Raw genomic sequence first — 26581 nt, forward strand, 5'->3', positions numbered from 1 at the left:
CCTTTCCACGTTTCCCACCAAAGCCACTGCTGAACTCAAAAACGGGTGCATCCTTTAGTCGCAAGGGTAGGACTCGCGTGTTACACAACAACTTAGTCCACAGGTAAGGATCACTCGCGGGGTAATTCACTTATTTAATAACGCAATACACAGCACATGCATTTCGGCATTTGAGCCTTCTTCAGTGCTTTCATTGTGTTAAAAATGGGACACAGTCTCTGATATGCTTAAATTTCGTCACCTTCGTTGTTATTGGTGGATCTGTGGCCAATGGAGGAGCTGCAATCCGGGTAACTTCTTTCTTGCTTTCTTCGGCCAGCATGGATGCCGCGTGTATCGCCATGATGTTATTGCCAATGCGGTGTTTTTTGTGACTCATTGTCTGTTCATGCATCCATGTTAAACCCCACTTCTGTGGTACCAGGCACCTTCCATTGCTTCCCAAATGGGCTTCCACTTTCCCGATTCTGTGTCCTTCAGCCCCTCGTTACAGCCGCATGATGATACCAAGGCGCTCTCGCTGGTGCCATTTAAATAAACAGACAACCACCAACTTGGATAGTTAGCGACCTCATTGATCGGCGAGAAGATCCAGCGGCTGCGGTTCAAGCAGTATAACGTTTGCATACCTTTCCACGTTTCCCACCAAAGCCACTGCTGAACTCAAAAACGGGTGCATCCTTTAGTCGCGAGGGTAGGACTCGCGTGTTACACAACAACTTAGTCCACAGGTAAGGAGCACTCACAGGGTAATTCACTTATTTAATAACGCAATACATAGCAAATGCATTTCGGCATTTGAGCCTTGTTCAGTGCTATATATATATATATATTCACTGAAAAAACCATAGGTTTCACACATGTTATAGTTAGCTGTACATTTCACTCGTAAAAAACCAATGAAATTCCCGCGTTATAGTTAGTGCAGGCAACTATAACTCACGCGACCGCAATCCTCTGCTGATGCTAATACTGTATTTAGACACTTATTTGCCCATGTCTTCTTCCATTAAATTTTAGCTATACATATATTACAAATATTTTTTTTTCATAAAGACACATATGTCATCAGCAGAAGATTGCGGTCGCGTGAGTTATAGTTGCCTGCACTAACTATAACGCGGGAATTTCATTGGTTTTTTACGAGTGAAATGTACAGCTAACTATAACATGTGTGAAACCTATGGTTTTTTCAGTGAATTTGCAAGGTTTTTTACATGCTAATTCCTAACTATAACGTGTGTGAAACCTATGGTTTTTTCAGTGAATTTGTACGGTTTTTTAAATGCTAAGTTACTTTACGCCATTCGTGTTAGTGCCGTGTTAGTGCCGTGCACGCACGGTGGTCACGCGGTGCGCGCAGCGCACCGCGTGCCCACGTTAAGCGGGATGGGCCATGTACGCACGATGCGCTTCGCGCACCGTGCGCACATGGGGGACATATTATGCGCATCTTTGTGAAATGTATTCTTTGTTAAATTCATATCTGTAATATGCCATGCACAAATGGTGCCCTTCGGCCACCATTTGCACACGGGGTGGGGAGAATGTGGATAATTTTTTTTTTTACGGTTTTTTACGGTAAGCGTAATCGGCGATTTTACAAAAAAAAAAAATTTTTTTTTTGGGGCTTGGGGGTTGTTTGGGGACCCCTGTATCAATGCTGGGTGGTTAGGATCTCATGAAACTGCCTCTTTACACATTTTTGGGGTTCGTTTTTGCTGCCCAACTCAGGGAGCGAGAGAGAAAATGGCGGCCGCCGCTTCCTGGTTTCGACCGATTCGAATGTTTACTAAGAGCTAAGAGCCAATCAAAATCGCGCTCGCGCACGCCACTGTACGCGTACGGTAAGCTTACGGTAAGCGCACCGTAAGCTGCCACAGATATATAGATTGATTTAAAGGCTATTTTCTCAGAATCTATTGAACAGATTTACACCAAACCTACAAAAGGCACTTCCTTGACCTGAGGACTATCTCTCTGCCAAATTTCAAGTAATTCTGTTCAGCCGTTCGGGCTGTAGCTGTGTCTAAAGGTCCTATGGAAAAATGCATGGGAAAAACGCGTTTTGGGACCCCCCTTTTATCTCAGCCCCCGCTTGACGAATCCCCCCGAGACTTTCAGGGTATGAGCGGAGCGTAGCGCCCCACCTATTTTGAAAAATTCGCGAGGATTCGTCGACCGGTGCCAAAGTTATTCAAAATAGAATGTTGAGGATTTCCTATGGAAACGTGGTCCTAACTATAACTACCTACTGGCGACCGCCAGTAGGTAATATATATATATATATTCACTGAAAAAAACCATAGGTTTCACACACGTTATAGTTAGGAATTATCATTTACAAAACCTTGCAAATTCACTTAAAAAAGCATAGGTTTCACACATGTTATAGTTAGCTGTACATTTCACTCGTAAAAAACCAATGAAATTCCACGTTATAGTTAGATCAGGTAGCTATAACTTGCGCGCCCACAATAAACTGCTGATGACGTCACATATTACATCATTCATGACATGGTCAGTGACATCACTCATGACATCAATGATGACATCTGAAATTACACATTGTGGATTGCGGTCGCGCAAGTTATAATTACCTGATCTAACTATAACGTGGAATTTCATTGGTTTTTTACGAGTGAAATGTACAGCTAACTATAACATGTGTGAAACCTATGGTTTTTTAAGTGAATTTGCAAGGTTTTGTAAATGATAATTCCTAACTATAACGTGTGTGAAACCTATGTTTTTTTCAGTGAATTTGTACGGTTTTTTAAATGCTAAGTTATGTATTTATTTTTTATTTTTTTTTCAGGTTTTTCACTGTGCGCACACCCTGCGCGCACGGTGCGCTTCGCGCACCGTGCGCAAGCTGTGGGCGCACGGTGCGCTTCGCGCACCGAGCGCCCACGTTGCGCAGTCCATGCCGTGCGCGCCTCACCTTTTTTTACACAGTAACATTTGTTTTTTTCTCCCTTGTGTGTCCTTTAATTTATTTAATAAATGTGATTGTTACTTCTTTATTCTTTTTTTTTTATTTTTTTTTGCCGTGCGCGTACGGTAAGCTTACCGTACGCGCACTCCGTGATTTTTTTTTAAAATTATTAAATGTATTTTCCGTACTTTTGGGTCCTTCTTGGACCCCCTGACAAACACTAGGAGGTCTGCAACTCTCTTCGTTGCCCCCTTTTCACGTTCCCCACCTTTGTTTCTCAGTGCGAGAGACAGAAAATGGCGGCCGACACTTCCTGATTTCGACCGATTCAAATGTTTACAGGCATGTAACCACCAATCAGAATTGAGCTCGCGCAGGGCACCGTACGTGTATGGTAAGCTTACGGTAAGCGCACGGAGCGCGATTACAGATATATATATTGATTTAAATGCTATTTTCTCAGGACCTACTGAACAGATTTACACCAGACCTACAAAAGGCACATCCTTGACCTGAGGACTACCTCTCTGCCAAATTTCAAGTAATTTTGTTCAGCCGTTCGGGCTGTAGCTCGGACTAAAGGTCCTATGGGAAAATGCATGGGGAAAACGCGTTTTGGGACCCCCCTTTTTTCTCAGCCCCCGCTTGACGAATCCCCCAAGACTTTCAGGGTAGGAGCAGAGCGTAGCGCCCCATTAGTTTTGAAAATTTCGCGAGGATTCGTCGACCGGCGCCAAAGTTATTCCAAATAGAATGTTGCGGATTTCCTATGGAAACACGGTCCTAACTATAACTATCTACTGGCGACCGCCAGTAGATAATATATATATATATATATATATATAGTCAGCCACCATCCAGTAAGGGGTATTTATATTCTCTAAAAATGTTTATCTATACAACTGCTATCTACTTTAAGTCAAGCATGTGAATCTATGAAAGATCAAATACTGGAGAAGAAAATGAGTTACTTACCTGTAACTACGGTTCTCCAGTATTGGTATCTTTCATAGATTCACATGCGACCCACCCTCCTCCCCTGAGAGGCTTCCCTTATTTCCTCAGGCATATAACTTCACACTTGTGCTTAAAAATCTGAGGAAATCAGCCTCTCTTGGGAGTGTTCTACAGGATGCTGTCGCCTTAATGGTTATTGCTTAAGTTTGGTTCCATTTTACACAAGAATGTAGATAGGCTATTGTAGTGACTGTTCATTGCATTGTAGCCTATGATTATAATGCTTACTGCTTTTATAATTATACAGTGGGACTCCCACTCCAACGACGGGGATGATTCAAGCATGTGACTCTATGAAAGATACCAATACTGGAGAACCGTAGTTACAGATAAGTAACTCATTTTCTTATTTTGTGTTTTGTTAATAAATGTAATTCCAATTCATATATTTCCACATTTATTTAACCAATAAATGTGCAATCATACTTTGCTTCCATATCGGGTTTTAGCATATTAAGCAACCATATATAATAAAAATACACAAAATATTGGCATTATAGAACAGCCTCGCACAGTCTAAGAAGTTCTGCCACTGCTTCCGGAGGTAAAAATTTGTAGTTTTTATTAATAAGGGTATATGGGTAGCTGCTTCCGGAGGAGCGCCTCTTTGGCTTTGGACAAGGTTGTGTCCATCATGGTGGCCTCTGTGACCTCTTTGATCGACAGGGTTCAGGGACAAGCCTCATGCATGACCATCTGTAAAAATCCTTCAGCCCCTTCGTCCTCCTCACTCCAGAGCCATTGCCAGGCTGCTCCTCGGGGTGGAGAGATAGGTAGTCAGCCGGTTTGTTCACTCCAGGGTGGCTGCGCTACCCACCTCTCAATGTGGGAAGCTGTATGTCGAGACTTTTAATTGCTGTCCACACAAGTTATGATGGAAGTGGTGGCGGGCCCGCCGGATGGGCGGTGCCTCTCGCTCTATCTGATACCAAAGGGGATGATGGACGGAGCGTTTGAGCAAATCAAACACTCACCCCCAGTCAACTGATCTGGGTTTAATCCATCATCATTTTAGCTCACTCCACCACCCCAGTTCAAACATGGCCATATGCAAATCAGTCTGACCCTGTGCCTCATGGGAACAGTCCAGCCCCAACTGCCAAGGCATGTCTTCCCTGGACCGGAAACAAGCATCCTGGGACCGGTTTCGGGTTCATAACCCTCATCAGCCAGGCTATCTTGAATCCAGTGGCAAAGTGAGCAAGGGACCCACGTCTGGGCATACCCTGCCAACTTAGGGCGAACAAAACGATAACAAAGGGGATGATGGACGGAGCGCTTGAGCAAATCAAACACTCACCCCCAGTCAACTGATCTGGGTTCAATCCATCATCATTCTTTAGCTCACTACACCACCCCAGTTCAAACATGGCCATATGCAAATCAGTCTGACCCTGTGCCTCATGGGAACAGTCCAGCCCGCACTGCCAAGCCATGTCTTCCCTGGACCAGAAACAAGCATCCTGGGACCGGTTTCGGGTTCATAACCCTCATCAGCCAGGCTATCTTGAATCAACTGTTGTTTTTGCATTTGTCACCCCGAGTGTAAAGGGTATGCCCAGATGTGGGTCCCGTACTCTCCATGTCACTGGAATCAAGCTATCCTGGCTGAAGAGGGGTGAAACCCCGAAACCGGTCCTAGGATGCTTATTTCCAGTCCAGGGAGGACCTGGCTTGGCAGTTCGGGCTTGATCTTGGAGTCCAAAATGCTGCGGACCTCATACTCCAGGCCTTCGTCACTCACCACCGGAGGCAGTGCTCTCCTGCGAGCCCCTATGGCTGGTTTTAAAAGGTTACAGTGGAACACGGGGTGGATACGGAGAGTGCCTGGCAATTTCAGCTTGTACGTAACGGGATTGATTTGTCGCACAATGGTGTAGGGTCCGATGAACCTGGGATGAAAAATGCTACGAAGTTTAAAGCGTGTGTTTTTGGTGGAGAGCCACACTTTGTCTCCCACCTGGTATTTCGGCCCCTCTCGACGGTGGCGATCCTCCCACCGTTTATAGGTTTGTTTGGCCTTAATGAGATGTCTTTGGATCTGGCGCTGTATTCCATGGAGTTTCTTCACCTGGGTTTTGGCCAGGGGTTGGTCGTCTGTGTCCCTAGGGAGGGTGATGGGCAGGATTCGGGCATCCTACCCATACGTAGCATAGAAAGGGGATAGCCCGATGGATGTGTGCCAAGCGTTGTTATAGGCTAGTTCCGCCATCCATAACAAATCGATCCATGAGTCCTGGGCGTCTTTTGCGTAGCATCGGAGATACTTCTTTAATATCTGGTTCAGCCTTTCCGTTTGCCCATCCGTCTGGGGGTGAAAACTCATCGATAAGGCTGGTTCGATGTGCAACGCCTTGCACCATACCCTCCAGAAGCTGGCCACAAACTGAGGGCCCCTATCTGATACAATGACTTCCGGTATTCCATGTATCCGAACCACATTAGTTAACAGCAACTGTGCTGTTTGACTGGCAGTTGGTAGATTTCCACAGGGGATGAAATGTCCCATTTTCGTGAGTCCATCTATTATCACTAAGATGGCGGCATATCCTCTCTCCAGAGGAAACCCCGTGACAAAATCCAGACTGATGTTTTGCCAGGGGTACTGAGGCGTGGGCAAAGGGATGAGTTTGCCATTCTTTCCACCGGTCTCGTGTTTCGCCCGGGCACATTCCTCACATCGAGCCACCCAGGTGTTAACATCCGCACGTAATGAGGGCCACCAGAAGTGTCTTTGTAGGAGCCACAGTGTTTTTTGTGTTCCCGGATGTCCAGCTAGTGGGGCGACATGACACCACGTAAATGCCTTCTTTCTCACGACCAGGGTGGGAATGAACAACTTCCCTCTGTAGAAGGGCAACCCTTGTTTCAAGGAGCGCTCATCCTCCATCCCTGCCCATTTTTCCTAGGTGGGAAGAGAAGAGTGCTTCCGTATCTCCTCCAAAAAGGTCTCTGCCCTGATGACACACAACACCTTAGTAGGCCCAATAATGGCCTCTGCCTTAGGTTCCCGAAGTGGGAGGTCGCTCAATCCCAGACGTGACAAGGAATCTGTCTTGCGGTTCTCCGCTCCGGGCCTAAACGTGACAACGAAATCATATTCGGCAAAAAACAGCATCCACCTCATTTGCCTTTGAGAAAGATGTCGCGCCTCTTTCATGTACTGCAAGTTTCAGTGGTCTGTATATACTGTGATAGAGTGTCGGGCCCCCCACAGATAATGCCTCCACTCTTCGAAGGCCTTCTATATCGCTAACAGTTCCTTATCGGCAACGGTGTAGTTCTTTTCTGCTGCGTTCAGCTTTTTCGAGAGATATGCCACCGGATGCATTTGGCCTGTTTCGGAGTTTCTTTGGGACAAGATGGCCCCGATAGCCTCATCTGAGGCATCCGCCTCCACAATAAAGGGGTGCTCCGGACGGGGATGTGCCAACACCGGAGATGCTGTAAAAGCTGATTTCAGGATTTCAAAGGCCTCCCCTGCCTCTTTGGTCCAAAGGAACGTATGACCCTTCCTCAGTAGTCTGGTGAGGGGTACCGCTATCTGTGAGAAATGGAGGATGAAGCGCCGATAGTAATTGGCAAAACCTAGAAAGCACTGCACTTCTCGCACGTTTGTGGGGGTTGGCCATTGTTGTACAACCCTTCTGGACAAAGCATTACACCCAAGAACTCCACTCGTCTCACCCCAAACTCACATTTGCTTAATTTACCAAAAAAGCTTGTGTGTACGTAATCTAGACAATACTCGGAGAACGTGACTGTCATGTTCTTCCTCTGAGCCAGAATAGATGAGGATATCATCTATGTAGACAACCACGAATATGTCCACAAATTCATATGGTAACAGAGTCAAGGAGAATTTCAAAGTCCACAAACAAATCAAAGAGTTTAGTTAGTTATCATTTGTTTCTTATTCTTTTCTTGGATTGTCCAAATTTCAATATATTGAAATTTGGACAATCCAAGAAAAGAATAATAAACAAATGATAACTAACTAAACTCTTTGATTTGTTTGTGGACTTTGAAATTCTCCTTGACTCTGTTACCATATGAAATTTTTGAAAGACGAATACCTATAATGTGCCTCAACTGATGCGTAATTAGTGTGTGACCTTAGTGGGATATCCTTTCGGGCTTCTCTACGGGTTTGTGTTTTTCCTTCGACAAGCAGAGGAGGAAGTTAGGTTTGAGAGCACTATAGGCTAAATAGAAAGAAAATTATACAAAAAACATACTGTCAATTATTGTGAAGCTAAAAACTGACAAAAAGACTGATGTGGATGTGCATGTAACTTCTGACAAATTGCTGCTTAGGTGTATGTATGTCCACAAATTCACACAACACATCATTGAGAAAATACTGGAATGCCGCCGGGGCGTTGCAGAGGCCGAACGGCATTACAGTATACTCAAACAGGCCATACCGTGTCTTAAAGGCGGTTTTCCACTCATCTCCACTCCTGACACGCACCAAGTGGTATGCCCCCCTTAAATCCAATCTTGTGTATATCTGGGCCTCTCTCACTTGGTCAAGTAATACGGAGATGAGCGGTAAAGGATACCTGTTTCTTAATGTGTTTTTGTTCAATACCCTGTAGTCTACACAAGCCCTCAGATCCCCGTTAGCTTTAGAAATAAAAAAGAGAGGGGAGGCTGCAGGTGACCTGGATGGTCTAATGAACCCAATGTCCACGTAGTGGTCCAAATACTCTCTTAAGTGCTTGGTTTCGGGCTCGGACAGGGCATAAACCCTACAGGCGGGTATGGTGGCTCCTTCCACTAGGTCTATTCGGCAATCATATTCCCTATGAGGGGGCAACTGTTCAGCTTGTACTTCGCTAAACACATCCTCAAAGCTTGCATATTGCCGGGGTAGGGCTATCTCTTTTTCCGCCACCGTGGCTACTACATAGGAGGGCCTTAAGGCCACTTCTTGGGAATGGGAGCACAATTCCAAGTGTCCTTGTCATTCTTTGGAGGGAAACTGGACTGTCCTGGCCTGCCAATCTACGAGGGGGTTATGGTGTCATAACCACGGCATTCCCAATATCACCTCGTATTGCGGTGCTTCAATTATGTTAAGAGACACTCTCTCCCTGTGTATTCCTGTTGCCAAATAATGAGTCAACTCTAATGATTCTGTTTGCTCTGCTACTAGTCCTGAGTTCAACGGTTTCCCGTCTACTGTTAATACTTCTTCGGCTGTGGGTTTACGTACCCTTTGTAGCCCCAGACGGTTCACGAGGCCGTTATCAATAAAGTTACCCGTTGCCCCGGAATCAAGCATCACTTGGACCGGGCGCAACTGCCTGTTGTGAACAATTTTCATAGGAAGGATTAGCTGTGTTTCGGTGTCTTTCGGAGGAGACGTAGCTAACGAAGGTAGCTGCAACCCCTCATTCCGTTCAAGGCCTCTTTGCGTTAGGCTAGTAGGGGATAAACCGCAAGAAGAGGACACCGCCACACGCTTGGTTCGGGACCAGGTTTCTGAAGCCTTGGGCTTAGAGGGGCATTCTCTGACATAGTGAAATGAAATGAATGAATGAAATGAAAACAGATTTCTAAAGCGCATGGCTGCCCTTAAGCGTCCCAGCGCTGGGTAATACACTGAGCCACTACACCATAACACCAAGAGGAACCTACAGAGGGAACAGATGAGTCTTCAATATTTTACGGAATTTTGTCAGGTTGGGTTCCTTACGCAGAGCTATCGGTAGAGTATTCCAGAGAAGACCTGCATTAATGGAAAATCGGCGTCCACCCGTTTTCACCTTTTTTGCTCTGGGTATCACTACAAGGTTCCCAACTTCAGAGCGAAGGGCTCGAGTAGGTTTATAAGAGCGGATCAAGTCTCTGAGAATGGGGGGGCCGGATCCTTGTAAAGCCTTAAACACTATGCAGAGGGCTTTGAATTTGATGCGTGCTCTAATTGGTAGCCAGTGCAGGGCCTTCAAAGCTGGCCGTGCTGAAGAACATTTGGCTGTACCGGTGAGCATCCGAGCAGCTGCATTCTGCGCTCTTTGAAGCACATTCAAAGTAGATTCAGGTGCCGCCAGGAAGAGGGCATTACTATAGTCAAGCCTCGAGAGCACCAATCCCTGGACTAGGAGTCTCCTAGAATTGTCAGGAAGAAGCGGCAGAATTTTTCGGGCTAACCGGAGCAGCCAGTAGCATGTCCCTGCCACTCGCTTGGCTTGAGTAATCAGAGACAGCTCAGGTTCCAGCCATACCCCAAGACTTTTTATAGCACTCTTAGGGGCCGGAGGGGCGCCCAGACTGGCCGGCCACATACATTTGGGCAAAGACGAGCACAAATTGCCAAGAAGCATTAACTCCGTTTTCGACCCATTTAGTTTTAGCCAGGAGTCCGACATCCATGCCATGATGTTGGTAAGGCAGGCAGCAAATTTCGCCCCCTGACTTTCCGATAGCGACAGGGAAACAATCAATTGAGTGTCGTCTGCATAGGTTGCCATTGTCACTCCAAAAGGTGCCACGACCTCCTCCAGCGGGGCCATATAGACGTTAAAAAGCGTAGGGCTCAATGAAGAGCCCTGCGGAACTCCACACTGGAGGGGGATAGGCAGGGATCTAAAATCACCGTCGCAGACCTGATAGAAGCGGCCCCTCAAGTATGACTGAAGCCACTGGAGGGCCAAGCCTCCTACTCCAATCTTTCCCAGACGGTGGATCAGAATATTATGGTCCACCGTATCGAAAGCCGCGCTTAGATCCAGGAGGACCATCGCAGCGGAACCTCCCGAATCTAAGATACATCTGCCTTCTTCAACCATCGCTAACAAGGCCGCGTCAGTTCCCTGACCTGGGCGGAAGCCAGTCTGCGTCCGGCCTAGTAGATTGTTAGCTTCCAGGAAGCCGGAGAGCTGGCGATTAACAAACTTCTCAGCGATCTTATTCAGGCAGGGCAGGAGTGAGATGGGGCGAAAATTCGCCAGATCGGTAGGGTCAAGGTCAGGTTTTTTCAAGAGTGCCTTGACAATAGCCTGCTTCCAGCTGGGTGGAACAATGCCGTGAGTGAAGGAGGCATTCAGAAGGTCAATTGCAGGACCGACAATGGGATCAACACATTGTTTAAGGATCCGGATGGGCATGGGATCCAACGGGGAGCCACTCTTCAGAGCCGAAAGCTCCTCACAGAAGGCCTCCCTTGAAATGGGAGAGACTATATCTAATCCCTTCACACCTGAGACCCCATTGGGGGCTGCTGTGCTCATATTTCCTGAACTAGGGGGAAGACTGGCTAGGATGTTTCGTATTTTGGTGTCAAAAAACTGAGCCAGCAGGTTACATTTGTTAGAGTTATCCACCTGAGAGGTCGGGGAGGTGGGAACCGTAATAAGTTCTTTGAAAATCTTATAGGTTTCCCTAGAAGAGTTGCCTGCCTTATTTAATCGCTCCTCCAAGTGGGCGGCCTTCGTGGATATACGTGCAGCTTTGTATGATCTCATGGCTTCACGATAGTTATCTTTGCTTTTGACAGCCCAGTCCTTCCGCCATTCCCGTTCAAGCCTTTTGCAGTTCTTTCTCATCATCCCCAACTCTGGGGTATACCAGGATGATTTGAGGCTGTTATTTTTATTTGTGCACTTTTTGACGGGCAGAACCACGCCTAGCGCTTGGCGTAGGCAGTCATGGAAGGCAGTGTCGGCCTCCAGAGGACCACGACCAGGAGGGGGAGTGGACTCAGCGAGGGTACGTGAGAGGCTGTCAATGGGGAGTTGGGACCAGATTCTCTTATAGATAGGGGGAGTCTTCTGAGGCCGAGAGCGAAAGGGGTCCGAGCTGACATTGAGCTCTCCTACCACCAGGAAATGGTCCGACCAGGGCAGAGGAAGAGGGGAACCTATTTGAAGGTGCTCAATATTAGAAAACACACAGTCCAACAAGTGGCCTTTCACATGCGTGGGTTCCAAGTTGTGTAAATTGAGATTAGCTGTTCTAAGTTCAGATCTAAGGTCATTTACACTCTTATCTTCCTGCAGGTCGAAATGAAGATTAAGATCCCCCAAAAGCACGAAGTTGGGGGAGGATGCCGCTAGGACGTGGACAAAGTCCAAAATGGAGCTGGAAAATTTTTTTATCGTCCCAGGGGGGCGATAGACTAACAATCCAGCTAGAGAGTAATTAGGAGAAAGCTGTATGTGAAAGTGGCCGCTTTCCGCATCCAGAATAGGACCTCTGACTACTCTACACAAATATTTGTCCCTATAAATGATGGCTAAACCTCCTCCTTTTCCTTGCGGTCTATGAGGGCAGTGAATCGAATAGCCGGGAGGGAGAGAGTTGACTAGGTCAAAGTCGGAGGAATCCGACGTCCAGGTTTCAGTGAGAAATAAAATATCTAAGCTAGTGTCTTGAATCAGCTCAAAAATTTGAATTGAATGCTTAGGTAGGGATCTACAATTAAGTAGTCCTAATTTCAAGGGGTCCTTCACAGGGATTTTGATACCACTGTCCTGATTTCTAAAGGGGCAGTACCCTTCTTCCCACAGTACATGCATAACCCATGGATTCTCCGGATCTCCCTTTCGTCTTTGGACAATGGGGGACAAACCGCCCCTAGTTCCATGGATTCACCAGGGTTTTCCGGACTGGGCACCAATCTACGGGGAGTTCTTTCAGTTCTAAAATTCCCCTTGTCCCACTTCTTTCTCTCTTCCCCTCTTTCCATCATTCTCCCGTCCAAGCGTAATGTCAAATTAATCATATCAGTACATGTAGTAGGCTGGGGATCTATTTGTGCCACTACGTCCTTTAATTCGTCTCTTAATCCCTGATAGTATAAGGACATTCTCTTTTCCTCCGGCCAGGAGGTTTCTGCTACGAGACGATTGAAAGAGGTCAAATATGTAACCAAATCCCCTCTCCCCTGTTTAAGTTCCAAGAGCTCTCTGTCTGCACTAAACGTAGTGGCCCTACGGTCGAACACTCTCTCGAACTCTGTTCTATAAGCCACCCAGTCTGATAACACAGCGTTGTTGTTCCTAACCAACGAGACCGCCCAGCTGGCCGCGTCCCCTATCAAATAGGAAATGGCGAACGCTACTCTAGAGTGATGGTTGGGAAAGGAGGCGGGTTTGCAGGAAAAATGCAACATTATTTGCGTTAAAAAAACTTGGACTTTGGAACGGTCCCCTGCGTATCTTTCCGGACTGGCCAACGGAATAGGGGGGAGCACTGTGACCTGAATCTGGGAAGTCCCAGGGTTAACATCAAAAGGGTTCCTGGTTAATTTCTCCACCTTCTCTTTTAAGGCGGCTGTTTCAGCCTTGGAGGATGCCAATTCTTGTTGCACCAATATGAGTGCCTGAAGAACATCCTCCATAGTGGCCATTTCCTCTACCCCGTCTGAACCGGGGGGTGAGCCAAAATACGTGGGCACGTAATTCTGTCAGGCCCGGCTCCGCAGAATTCAGTCGCCGTAGATTACAATGTCCTCCTCCTGATATTACCAAGTCCCCAAAATAAGTATATACGGGGCATTCGAGGTATCAGGCGAGGGAAGGGAAAGGGAAGGGACTGCAAGGGAAGGGAAACCTGAAACGACAAAGACAACAGGGTCAATACATGAATTCTAACTACCCTCAACCCTTCTCGCTAATGGTACAATGCGCTTCTACCTGGAATAGGATAGCAGGGGTCCAGATGGCTATGCATGAACGCGCCCTGTAAGCATACACCTGAAACGATACAAATGCACAAGCATCAACACTTGATCAACCCTCTTTCTTGTTCATACAAAATACCTTCCTTTTCACCTCCAACACATCAAGATTACCCTTCCCAGAGACGGTGCAGGGATTGACGGGCTGGCATAGAACTGCAGCTGCGCCTTTTTCTCTTGTCGGGTTAACTCCACCTCAACACAGAGGCTCCAAAGGCCAGCCGCCTTTTCTAGGTACTATCCATTCCAGGGGGAGCAAATCACCAGAGACACCTGGCAGTGTTCAGCAAGGATTACAAGGTAGCCAAGTAAAACGGGTTAAGTTATCCAGGATTACTCTGCACCTAACAAGGTTCAGTTATAAGGTGCGTCTTGGGGACAAAGGAAAACGAGACAAAACCATAAGGAGTTCACGAGCGCGTTCGGCAATACGCGGTTGTGACCACCGCAGTATTCCGCCGCCTCCTCCTATCCACTATTCAAATCCTTGTTGGAGATCGCAAAGCGGGGTCTGGCGGTGTTACAGAACACGCGGTTGAGACCGCCGCCGTGTACTGTAGCCCCGCGCCGGGTTAGCGGGCTGAGCAGCCCCTTGGGAAAAGCAGAGAGGAAAGGTTCACTTTATGTGGACACCGCCACCGAATATCTTGCGGACTCGCCGTCCGCTCCAGGAAGCGGGGACATGCGGTTAAACTCACCACCGAGTCCCGCTAATGCATTTCTCTCTCCGAGCTTACGTTCCCCCCAGGGTTCGTGACACGGATTCAAAGGAGTATCCTCCAGGTTCGGCAACTGCGGGCGTCTTCTGTCGTACAGCTCTCGCAGCCGCGAGAGTTCCTGGTGTCGTCAATTACGCGCGACTTCCTGTGCGCCGCTGGCATTAAAATCCCTCTCCTCGGGCGTAGGCCTTCTGGGAAAGGTAGTTCTTCAACATTTAGGAAGGTGCACGGAGGTATGTCTGACAGGCATGGTGAACAAAAAAACGATGGATTTAGGCCCAGATCTCTGTACTGGGGTGAATGTATGACATTGTTCTGCATTCTGTCCATCAACTGTTGTTTTTGCATTTGTCACCCCGAGTGTGAAGGGTATGCCCAGACGTGGGTCCTGTGCTCTCCATGCCACTGGAATCAAGCTATCCTGGCTGCATTTCTCGCTCTATCTGAGCATAGTGAGCCTCAGTGCCTGGCAGTGCTCTGCTGGCATATGCTGTTGGGACCAATGACCCTTCACTCTTCTCCTGCAAGAGGACTGCCCCATCCCAACGTGCCAGCCTCTATAACAAGTTCTGTCTCGGGTTGAAGTAAGCTATGATGGCGTCTGACAGCATAGCAACCTTCACCTGTTGAAATGCTGTGTCCGTGCATTCTGTCCACTCCCAGCTGGCATTAGACTTTGTCAGGGCTCCCAGTGGTTCAGTAAACGTGGCCAGGTTCAGAATAAATTAGCCACAGAAGGTCGCCATCACCAGGAAGCTTCTTACCTCTGTGGCATTCCGGGGAATTGATGCCTTCTGTATTGCTCCCATCTTTCTGGGGTCCACCCTCAGCCCCTCTTTCGAGAAGACATAACCAAAAAATGTGATTGAATTCTCGTAGAATGAACACTTCTGCCTCTGGAATGTCAGGCCACAGTCTGCCAGCCTGTCAAGTGTTGCTCTGGCCCGTACATGATGTTCCTCCAGGATCTCAGAAAAGATCAGGATGTCGTCACTGATTAAAAGACTTACAAGGTCAGAGAGGGTCTCATGGATGGGGTTTTGAAAGACATCTCCCACCGAGGATATGCCAAAGTTTAGGCACCGGGATCTCCTGAGGCCCATTTGTATCAAGAACGTTGTGATATAACAACTGGCTGGATCCAGCTCCAGATGGTGGTAGCCGGCATTAGGGTCAAGTTTTGAAAACTATTGTGTCTGCCACAATGTCATCCATAGTTGGGGTGATATGCCGTTTGCTCCGAATTCCCTCATTGGGAAGGTATATATCCACATAGAGCCAAATTGCCCCAGGTTGCTTTGGTTTGGGCGCGATTATGAGGAGTGAGACCAAGGCTGGTTCACGTTCCGCAATTCCTCCTCCACCAATGATCACAGGTGGAAGGGTACTCTCCCATGGCGGTGCGCCTTGGGCCTCATGACATCAATAATGTGCAGCTGCACTTTGGTGTTCTTGAGCCGGACCAGCCGTACGAACGGCTTGGGGAACTCATGCATGATCACCGCAGTCTGCGTGCGACTCATGGATATGGCTTGAGAAGAATACGAGCCGTGTGAGAACCCAGGAGGGTGCCAGTGTCACCTTCCATAATATGGAAGCGAGCCCTTGTCAACCTCCCTTCGCTTAACACCACCACTTCCACTACTCCTACAAGTGGCAGTGGTTCTGTGCCTCTGTAGGTGTAAATCCTTGCTTTGGTGGGAGCCAGCTTAGGGCGCGGAGTTATCCTGTAGAGCTGGGTGATGTCCATTATGTTGACAGAGGCTCCCATGTCAATTAGAGCCCTCATGAATGTGCCACCAATCTCCATGGTGGACATGGGCAATGCGCGTTTTTGGTTGTCTTCCTTGCCCGCAATAAAGATGGTTAACTCCTTGCTTTCATCATCTTCGTCAACCGCGGGCATGCTCTTGGTCTACCCTGTCCTCGGGCTCCTCATCCTCGATAAGCAGCTGCCACAGGGCTGCCCTTAGCTTGCTACTGTTTTCCGCTCTTGGCCCTTTCCCTTCGCTCCGGCACACTTTGGCAAGATGGTTCAGCCGCCCAAAGCGAGAGCACGAGCATCCTCGAGCTGAGCAAGCATCAAGCGTTTGGTGCTCAAGGCTGCAGTTTCTCTCTGGTTGTTGTGGAGTGTTGCGGTGCGCGGGTGAGTAGGCCATCTTTGGATAGCGTCTACCTGCTCCTCTTTCACCTACACAGCATAAGGCCCAACAGGTGTGGCTACTCCTTTCACCAGAGTCACCTCCATATCATCAACCCAGTTCATGCAACCTTGCCAAAACTAGGATGACATCCAGAGTGATTCCCGGCTGCTGTAGGATGAGCCTTTGAAGGACTGCCAACCTGCAGCCCAGTATCAGCTGTGCCCTATCTCCTTGGGTTGGTCAGTGTTAACACATGTGTTTGCCAGTTTCCTGAGGTGTGCGTAGAAGACATAGATGGACTCATCCTCCTTTTGTCTCGTCTGTCGCAGCCTAAACAGCTCATAGTCTGGATTTAGCTGAGGTTTGAAGTGCCGGTCCAGAGCTGCAACAGCGGCATCAAAGTCTGCATGGTCACCTGTGTTGGGCAGCTTTTTGTACAGTTCATACAGCTGTGCCCCTCCAAAGTGAAGCAGTAGTAATCTCTTCACTGCCCCATCTGTTACACGTGTGGCTCAGAAGTAGTGTTGTAGCCTCCCAACCCATGAGCGACATCACAGCGCGTCCGTTGCTGGGAACACTAGGTTGCTGAATGTTGGCAATGCAGTGACAGACAAGTGAGCATATGGGGTGGGCAGGGGTGGAGCTTGTTGCTCTCTGACATTGCACGAGCCACACCCTGTTGACAAAAGGCTTTCAACCGCCTTCTGGACCTGTGTGAATTTGCAGTTGGTCACAATGCAAGGGTTAACACCAGTGTCTTACGTGACTGTTCCCTCCAACTGAGTGCCTCTTTGCTGGGGACTGAAGCATGTACCACTGGTTGCTGTCTGCCCCCCATGATGGATGTGTGGGCTGCAGTTTCCCAACCCTCAGAGAAGACTGGTATGAAGCCAGAAAATATCCATAGGCAGGCAAGGCAACTGTAGGGTGCTCCCCTTGCACATCAAAAGTCTTCTCCCCAACTCTACGGATTCCTCCACAAATGTTCAGTCCTCAATATAGCTCTAGGACACTGTCTCACCTGGAAACCATCCAGGCGGCGTGGTGCTTGCAGCACTCTAGCAGGTGTTGCTGCATACTCTACCTCAGCACGGGCAACCAGTCGCATGACCTTCTCTTGGGGCAGAACAGACCCAGTAGGTGCCAGATACACCAGGGCCTCAGCAGGGGAGAGGGCATGCCTGTAAGCCTCAGTGATGCAGGTAGGCCAGGATTGGTTCAGGATGTATATGAGAGGGGACACAGACACTTTGGGCTTGATTTAGATCTTGGAGGTAATGGACTACCGTCCCTATTTCAACTTACTCACCGCTCTCCTACTTGGTGGCCCGTTTATTCGATTTAGATGTTGGTGGGTCCATAGACGAAAGACCGCCAAAGTCCCAATGACACTGCTAGGAACTCTCATCTACGTCAACTGTGCCATAGGCAGAAGCAGCTGTATGGCGGGAGTCTAGCCAAGATGACAGCCGAGCTAATCACAATTTGGCTTTCTATTGAGGCACTGTGATATGAATACCTCCTACTTATGGTCGGTGCAATTGAAGGAAATGAGGTAAGAACTTATGTTTTTCCTTCTGTCTTGAACCCCATAGTCCAGGCCCCTTCTTTGCTGCTTCGACTCTACCACGATGCCAAATGACTCAGTCGTCGCTGGGATCTAAGGTAGGCAACGTTTACAATTGTCCTACTATGAGTTGTGTGTTGACAATTGCTGTAGCCTCATGTCTTTTTGCATTGCTCTTACAAACAATTTTTTCTTATATGTAATGCAGTAGTGTTCCTATTACAACCTATCAAGTTAAAATGAACACACCTGTATTAACACTCCAAAAAAATATTGTTGTTGTGGTGCATGGGGTGTTGTGCTTGTGGTGCCTGTGCATTCAATAGTGTCCGTGTATTGTTTGTGTGCAATGTAATATGTAATAAAAGGGGCATAACATATTACTGACATATTTTGGAGGCAAACACAACATATATGTGTATTGCCACATTAATAAGTAGTACTTACCAGTATCCACTCCATCAGGGACTCGCATCATCAGGAATTAGCCACTAGGACACTGCCAGCACAACAGGGACATCTAAATAGGCTTAGAGCAAAAACCCGCCGGCCTGATGACTACGGAGTACTGTTAGCCAGCAGAGAAGTCCGCCACGTCGAAGTAGGTGCACCACTTACGCGATGGTAAAGAGTCTGTTGATGCAGACTTCAGTTCAACCAGCCCACATCTAAATACAGCGGGTGGGACCCCGTCAGCTCGATGGAGTACTTGGAAACTCCGCCACAGAGGGACGAAGGTACACCCACCAAGATCTAAATTAGGGTCTTAGTATTGGTATAGCCGGAGTACCATGAGCGACTGCTCTGGCGTTTATTGATCCCCTCGGGCAGCACCTGACCCTTGGGATGCAGTTGCAACAAGTGTATCATAGAGACTGGATGGCACTGTACAGCATCCATTTGCATGGTTGCCCGGCTATTTGGCACAACAATTACGCTGACGGACCTATTCAACATAATGTAAACAATGGTTCCATAGGGAAACAATTAATTTCAATCGTAATAAATCAAAAACCACAGCATTTATAAATCAGTTGAATAATCAATATCGAACAAAGATGTACAATTTTAGATACAGAAATGTATTCTTTGTGTTTTAAGTTAAGTATCAACTCTTTCAGAGATAAACAAAATCCTATACAAGGAAAAGATAAAGAAAAGGCTGTATATACAATATTTTTGAAAAACGACGCAGTGACCAAGTGAATAAAGTGACTTAGTGCAATAGGTGACAGTGTAAATAATTACAATATATGCACGTATTTACTAAGTAAAACCAAAATATATACAAAGTTTCTTATTGTGAAAAGTCCTCAATTTCCTCATGGGTATACAATAAACCTTGTAAGGCACATGTCCTATCTTTTGTTATCAACAAGGAAATCCGATTAATAGGGGACTGGAGAACCGTCAACGTTTCGACCCTAAATCAAACACTAGTTGTAAGTAGTCATATCGGGTCTTCTTCAGGACACAGGAGGTGTATACCAGCCTAAGATATAGGTGATGGAACAGATGTCCCCAATAGTATCACAGTTGCCACTTGTTGTCAATCAAAGGGGAACGGGCTCGTAAAGAGTCTTGGCTGCATAGGGGGGCCTCTTACTCTGCCAGATTAACTTCTTCTTTATTCTCTCTGTCTTTATTCTTACCGCTGCGATTAACGGGACTTTCTCTTGAATACTGACTTCAAAGTTGGAACTTTGAGTATAACACTTCAAAAATAGACGCAGCCATCAGGACACAAATTCCACTGATGGTACTCGATTGCAATCGAGTACCATCAGTGGAATTTGTGTCCTGACGGCTGCGTCTATTTTCAAAGTGTTATACGCAAAGTTCCAACTTTGAAGTCAGTATTCAAGAGAAAGTCCCGTTAATCGCAGCGGTAAGAATAAAGACAGAGAGAATAAAGAAGAAGTTAATCTGGCAGAGTAAGAGGCCCCCCTATGCAGCCAAGACTCTTTACGAGCCCGTTCCCCTTTGATTGACAACAAGTGGCAACTGTGATACTATTGGGGACATCTGTTCCATCACCTATATCTTAGGCTGGTATACACCTCCTGTGTCCTGAAGAAGACCCGATATGACTACTTACAACTAGTGTTTGATTTAGGGTCGAAACGTTGACGGTTCTCCAGTCCCCTATTAATCGGATTTCCTTGTTGATAACAAAAGATAGGACATGTGCCTTACAAGGTTTATTGTATACCCATGAGGAAATTGAGGACTTTTCACAATAAGAAACTTTGTATATATTTTGGTTTTACGTAGTAAATACGTGCATAGTGTAATTATTTACACTGTCACCTATTGCACTAAGTCACTTTATTCACTTGGTCACTGCGTCGTTTTTCAAAAATATTGTATATACAGCCTTTTCTTTATCTTTTCCTTGTATAGGATTTTGTTTATCTCTGAAAGAGTTGATACTTAACTTAAAATACAAAGAATAAATTTCTGTATCTAAAATTGTACATCTTTGTTCGATATTGATTATTCAACTGATTTATAAATGCTGTGGTTTTTGATTTATTACGATTGAAATTAATTGTTTCCCTATGGAACCATTGTTTACATTATGTTGATGAGGCCCAGGTTCCTCGGGTTATAGGGTTACCCCTGTTTCTTTAACTTTTGACGGACTTATTCAAACTGCTTTCAGCAAAAATGACATTTGCACTAACCAGATATTACATTGATTGTTTTCAATCCTGCTTGTTGATGCAGATGCTGTTGCATTTTTAATATGTTTAAATATCCACCCGCAGTTGCCTGGCACCAAATGGATTTGAGCTCAACTGTAATTCAAGGACATTGTGTTGCATTTTCCTACAACTTGGAAACTTCAATTCGACAAATTGGACCTATACTGAAAGTTAGATCCATATATGCTTTACAGTTGAAGCTATTGAACAGTGGTTTGATAATTGATGGGTTAAGGGGCTTAGAAAAAAGATGGAACCAACGTTAGATGTATGTATTAACTATGAATGTGTATCGTTATAACAGTACCTAGAAGATCATTGCAGATTTAAAGTCACGGGAACAAAGTGTATTCTTCAGTAATACCAATTCTAATCTATTTCCAACCTAAAAATAATTTACAGGTGAAAATACATTACTGCATAAAAGTGAACAATGCTGTATCTGCAGAAACCTATAGGTATGTTTCATTCAATTAATTGTCCTTATATTAATGATGTTTTATTGCGGGTACTCAGTTTCAGTGACTTGATTCTAATTCAGATGCATTTGCTTTTAATACTCCTGCCTTGTGGAGGCAGGATTATGGACATATACATGTTTAGCTGCATGTTCCACAGAAAGTGGTGTTCTTTATGCTTGATCGAAACTTTGACCTTGCTACCATTTTTGTAGTGATATGCTCTAACTTTAAAATCAGCTTCTTGTGGAGAATTGTATAAGAACCATTTTGTTCTTTTCTGTTTTGTGAAAGTCAAACGAATATTCTATAAAATAATGTACACACATTGGGTATAACCAGTTCTTAAGTGGTGGGATTATGCGACTTATTGGTGACATTGTTATACATACTGGAGTCTATCAGCATTCCATGTGTCTTTTCTTAGTCACGCCTGTATGATACTTGGAACGAGGTGTGCATGCAGAGCAAAGGGGCACGGTACTGCAGAAAACATTTGTATTTTTTAATAAATGGGGTGTATCTGAGATAGCGATGGTTTCTAGACCGGTTTAGTCTTTATATAAACCACACAGGAGACTTACGTGCTGGCTGTACTCTCTCACCAAGTTGTCTGGGAAGATCCCCCTCTCCTGTGTGGCATTGATGAGCTTGAGTGATTGTAATAAAGCCAGCTAAGTCTTCCAACTGACTTCACACACATCCTGCGAGAATTGAAAGATCCTTTGCCTAGATTTGTATACATCTTCACAAGAAAGAGGGTCTGCAATTGGTGCCTGGAGAAACAGGAGGATGTGAGAACTACCAAAGTACATCTTGCTACAGTTAGTGCGTACAGGAATTGCCCATCAGGGGCATCATTCTTCACGATACCTTGGGTAAAGGATTTTCTGAAATGCCTCAGTGAAATCTTTTACTCAGTTAAGAGATTGATGAACCTCAAAAATATCCACCTTTCTATGTGGTCCCACTATTTAGAAAGCAACGCCCTTATCTACTTTTCATGTCATGCTTCGTTATTGGACATCAATCGGTTTGTGCGGTACAATGCCAAAGTCAATAGAGCCATGCTTCCGCTCCTCTAGGCGCATAGACATCCAATGTACTCCCTCACCTTTGAATGACCATTGTGCACCCTTCCAATGTTGAGGCAGACCTTGTGTGCAGTCATCTTTGGTGTCCTTTGTAGTTTGGATAATGTTGCTTGAAGAGAAAATGGCATCCTCTGCACTAGGGAACAGTACAGAATTCAGTCTCTGAACAGTACCCTGTGGCGTGAGGCCAAAATTATACTCAAGGAACATGACACTGTATACTCTCTACTATGATTTTCCTAAAGCTACATTCTGAATACCCTACCTCTAATAACCAGGGCTCTCATGTCTGATACCCTTCTACATGAGATAAGGCACAATAGCATAGCCAACTTACCTGATCATCTTTTTTCCCATGGAAACACAATAAATATCTCACTAGGAATGAATTAATTAACTATAGACCCCAAGCGGATTCCGTCCAAACATGCTTTTGACAAGAGGTGTTCAGCATCTTCTGAAAGTCCCTGGATTATCCATTGTCTCCTGTAATCCTTCATGCCTTGAGATGCAGTGCCCCGTCCTGAATCAAGTGGTGGGGATTCCCCAGGGCTTCTAGAAGAAGATCTGGCCTTTGGGGTAGAGGGATTGGAGAATCCCAGGAAAGTCCCATCATCACTGGAAACAAGGCTTGAGATCTCCAGAGTGGTGTGATAACCTCCTGCTGTTTGACTTGCATCGACAATCTCATTATCCTATTGAATGGGGGGAGTGCGTATACCTTCTCCCTGGTCCAGTCTTGGAGAAAGGCATCCATAGTCACCGCCTGCAGGTCTGGTCTTCATCTGAAGTACCTCTTCAGTTGATTGTCCAGCCAGAAGGCAAACAAGTACACTGTGAAGGGCCCTCAATGCCCTTTCCATCTTCCTGAAAACTTTTGGATGTAGTTTACATGCACTGAGATCATGCAGGTACCTAGAGTGTCAATGGGCCACGTCATTCTATCACCCAAGAAGATATTTTGCTGTCACTGAAATATTTCAATTTAGGCAGTATTGCCAAAAGTCCTTATCAGTGTCCGCCAGCATCTTGGGTCTGAGACCCCCTAGGTGGTTGGTGTAGCATACTGCCGAGATGGTGTCCATCTTTTGCACCACAGAGCAATTTGCTTTCTCTTTCGTTTAGCATCGTACCACGAAGTAACTCGCAAGGAGTTCCAGGCAATTTATATGCATACTTTGTCCATCTGAGGAACAACTTTCCTCCTGTGTACATATCCCCACATCTGGCTCCTAGACGGTTTTGCTGTCATCGTATTCTATAACAATATTTGTACTGGAACCGAAGATTGCCCTTCCGTTCCCAGCCTCCATGTGGGTTAGCCACCATCTCATCTCCTCTCTGATGTCGTCCGTCAATGAGACTGACTCAGAATATTTCAAACTTCTAGGCAGATGGTACGCCTTCAGTTTTTATAGTACCCTGTAATGAAGAGGTCCCGGAAAGATTGCTTGTATTGATGATGCTAGCAATCCTAACAGACTGGCCAACTATCTAAGTGATGTGCTCTGCCAGGACAGAGTCTTCCTGAGCTTGTGTCAAATATTTGCCATCTTCTTGGAGGGAAGACTTACAGTTGATTCTTTGGAATCTATGAGGAATCCCAAGGGATTTTTCTCTTTGATCACGAAGCCCAGACTTTCTGACAAATGGACTGTTGTCTGAAGATGCCTCGATAGTGCTTGCGGACATTGATCCATCAGCAGACAGTCGTCTAGGTAAACTATCAAGTGTATTCTGTGGCCGTGGAGGAATACTATTGCCGACCTGAGAACCTTGGTAAAGCATCAGGGTGTGGACAAACAGGCCAAAGGGGAGTGTCTGGAATTCGAATGCCTGTTGCCCCCATAGAAACTGCAGAAAGCTGCTGTGTGGGGGCAAGATTGGAACTGTGAGGTAGGTGCCTTTGAGATCCAGCCTCGCCAGCCAGTCTCCCGGTCTCAGCAGATTGCATAATAGATATTTTCCCTCCATCTTGAAATGACAAAACACCAGGCACTCATTGAATTCCAGGATGTTGATCATCGGGCGATGCCCTCCATCCCACTTCTCCACCGAAAAGCCATTTGGATGGACGATTGGACCCTTTTTTCACCAACTTTGAAATTTCCCATTCTATGAGGGCGGTTTCCTTTTGGGAGAAAGATAGAGGCTGTGGCCTGGAAGGTTGAAAAGGTTGAAATGGAGTCCCCATGACCTCTAGATGAAAACTTTTGACTGTCGGCGGAACCCAAGGCATCTGCCGCCAGAGTTCACCAGTATTGTAGGAACAAAGTCAGTCTCCCTCCCACCATTAGTTGGGAAGAAGGGAGAGCTCTCACCTTGGATAGAGCCTTGGGCATGTCTGCAACCTCCTCCTCTGGCACCATGGCTCCTCTGGAATCTTCTGGAGCAGAAGAAGCCATTACACAATTTGCATTACACCGTGCAATCGAGGCTTCCGGCACAGGGCCTTCAGAAGGATACTTAGAAGGGTTTTCACCACGTGAAACATTTTACGGGGGAGTTAGAAGCACCGTTGATTTTCTCCTCAAAATATACAGCCTGGGCTTTCTTAATTTCAGCCTTATAAGCTCTCATAGAGTCTTGATATTTCTGCTTGGATAGCTCCTGAAAATCTCGTCTCCAGATTCTTTCAGCTCTTTTAAATTTTTGCTTAAGTATCTGAAGATGGGGGTATACCAAGGAGCGGATTTTAGTTTAGTAGTACTAGTGTGTGTTTTTTAGGGGGAAGTGAGTCAAGCGTGGACTCCAGCCAATCAGTAATCCTATTATTTGCTAGAGATGAATTAGATCCCAGCAAAGACCTCAAAGATTGAAGGATATATTTCCAGTCATCCGTAGGATGTTTTGACCAGACTTGGTTTTTTCTACAAACTAATATGGTGTTGGCAGATGAGTGGCCAGAGCTTAAAGTAAATGGGATAAAAAAATTATCCGACAAAATGATGGGAAGAGTTTCAGAGGCCTCTAGCATACTGCCCATGAAAGAAAATCGGATTGAGTAGATGACCCTTCTAATGAGGAGGTCCAGACAGCCTTTGTAATAATTGAATAGCCTTCAAATCTTCTATAATTGAGAAGTATGCTCTAATACAAGCCATATGTCCCGCTACTTCTGGAAGTGAATGCAGAAATGTACCACTTGGACCGGGAGGTCTGTCGAAAAGTATCCCGGAGAATGTTGCTGTGGGAGAGTAATTTATAGCAAAGGACATACTTCTGCAATCTAAAATATGTGCGGGCTCAGTGATGCATCTGAACTCATCCTTAAGAATGGTTGCTAGCCCTCCTCCCTTTTACTTTTCATGATATTTGCTTGATATGTAGTGTCCTGGGGGCAGGGCTTGGGCGAAATCTGGCCCAAACTAGCCATGGAGCCAGGTTTCCGTAAGAAAAAGTGCATCCAGTTTCTTGTCTTCAATGAGGGCAAAAAGTTCTAACTTGTGGGACTGGAGTGATCTGCAGTTAATTAGGAACAATCTCCGAGTACCTTTATCTGAGATATGTTCTTTAGCTACGAGTTGTTACTCCATCGTAAACATTGATAATGGGGAGGCAGCTTTCTCTAGGGTTGCCACCTAATGCCACAACTTGTGCAAGGGAGAAAACTTGCTTACTTGTGGAGGGACCACCAGAGCTCCTGGCCCCTAGTCCTGTTCAGGCGCAGGTGGGCACAGACGGGCTTACCTTTGGCGTGATAGCGGCGAACCCGCTGCACGCATCCACTGCGCATTTTATAGAAAGAGTCCGAAGTTGGAGGGTTAACGAAAGATGGCAACTCACAGAAGGCCTTAAGTGCAATCAGGTAAGTTGAAATAGGTTTTAAAAACAAATTGCGACACAGTTTTACAAGTATTCCTCCCCCTCTAACAAGCAACACTTACCCCTCAATTAGCAGCAAAACAGATGATTTCCCACTGTGTGCAACGCTAACAGTGCAAACGTGCACCGCACATCATTTGATAGGAAGAGGCTGAAGCTGGAGAGCTAACGAAAATGGTGACCCACAGCAGGTCAAAAGTGTAAGTGCAATCAGGTGAATTAAAACAGGTTTTAAAAATGAATTATGAATTGCGACACAGTTTTAAAAATATTCCTTCCTGCAATTCTAACAAGCAACATGTCTCCCTCAATTAGCAGCAAAACAAATGATCTCCCACTTTGTGCGATGCAATCCTCTAGCTGGGACACATGCTGCCAGGGGACAAGATGTGGGTGTGCCAGATGAAGATGAGTGACAGGAGA

The 26581-nt window shown here is 46.1% G+C and overlaps 1 protein-coding gene across 1 annotated transcript in view; it reads left to right on the forward strand.

The window, feature by feature from the left end:
- Nucleotides 1–26581, forward strand: part of TOP6BL (TOP6B like initiator of meiotic double strand breaks) — a 2412394-nt gene that overhangs the window by 886519 nt on the left and 1499294 nt on the right. The window contains exon 6 of the mRNA XM_085627714.1: nucleotides 21184–21239. Coding sequence (XP_085483840.1) covers nucleotides 21184–21239 — 56 coding nt within the window. The remainder of the gene's footprint in view (nucleotides 1–21183; nucleotides 21240–26581) is intronic.

Source organism: Triturus cristatus, chromosome 9 (assembly GCF_964204655.1).
Source record: "Triturus cristatus chromosome 9, aTriCri1.1, whole genome shotgun sequence".
NCBI lineage: Eukaryota > Metazoa > Chordata > Amphibia > Caudata > Salamandridae > Triturus > Triturus cristatus.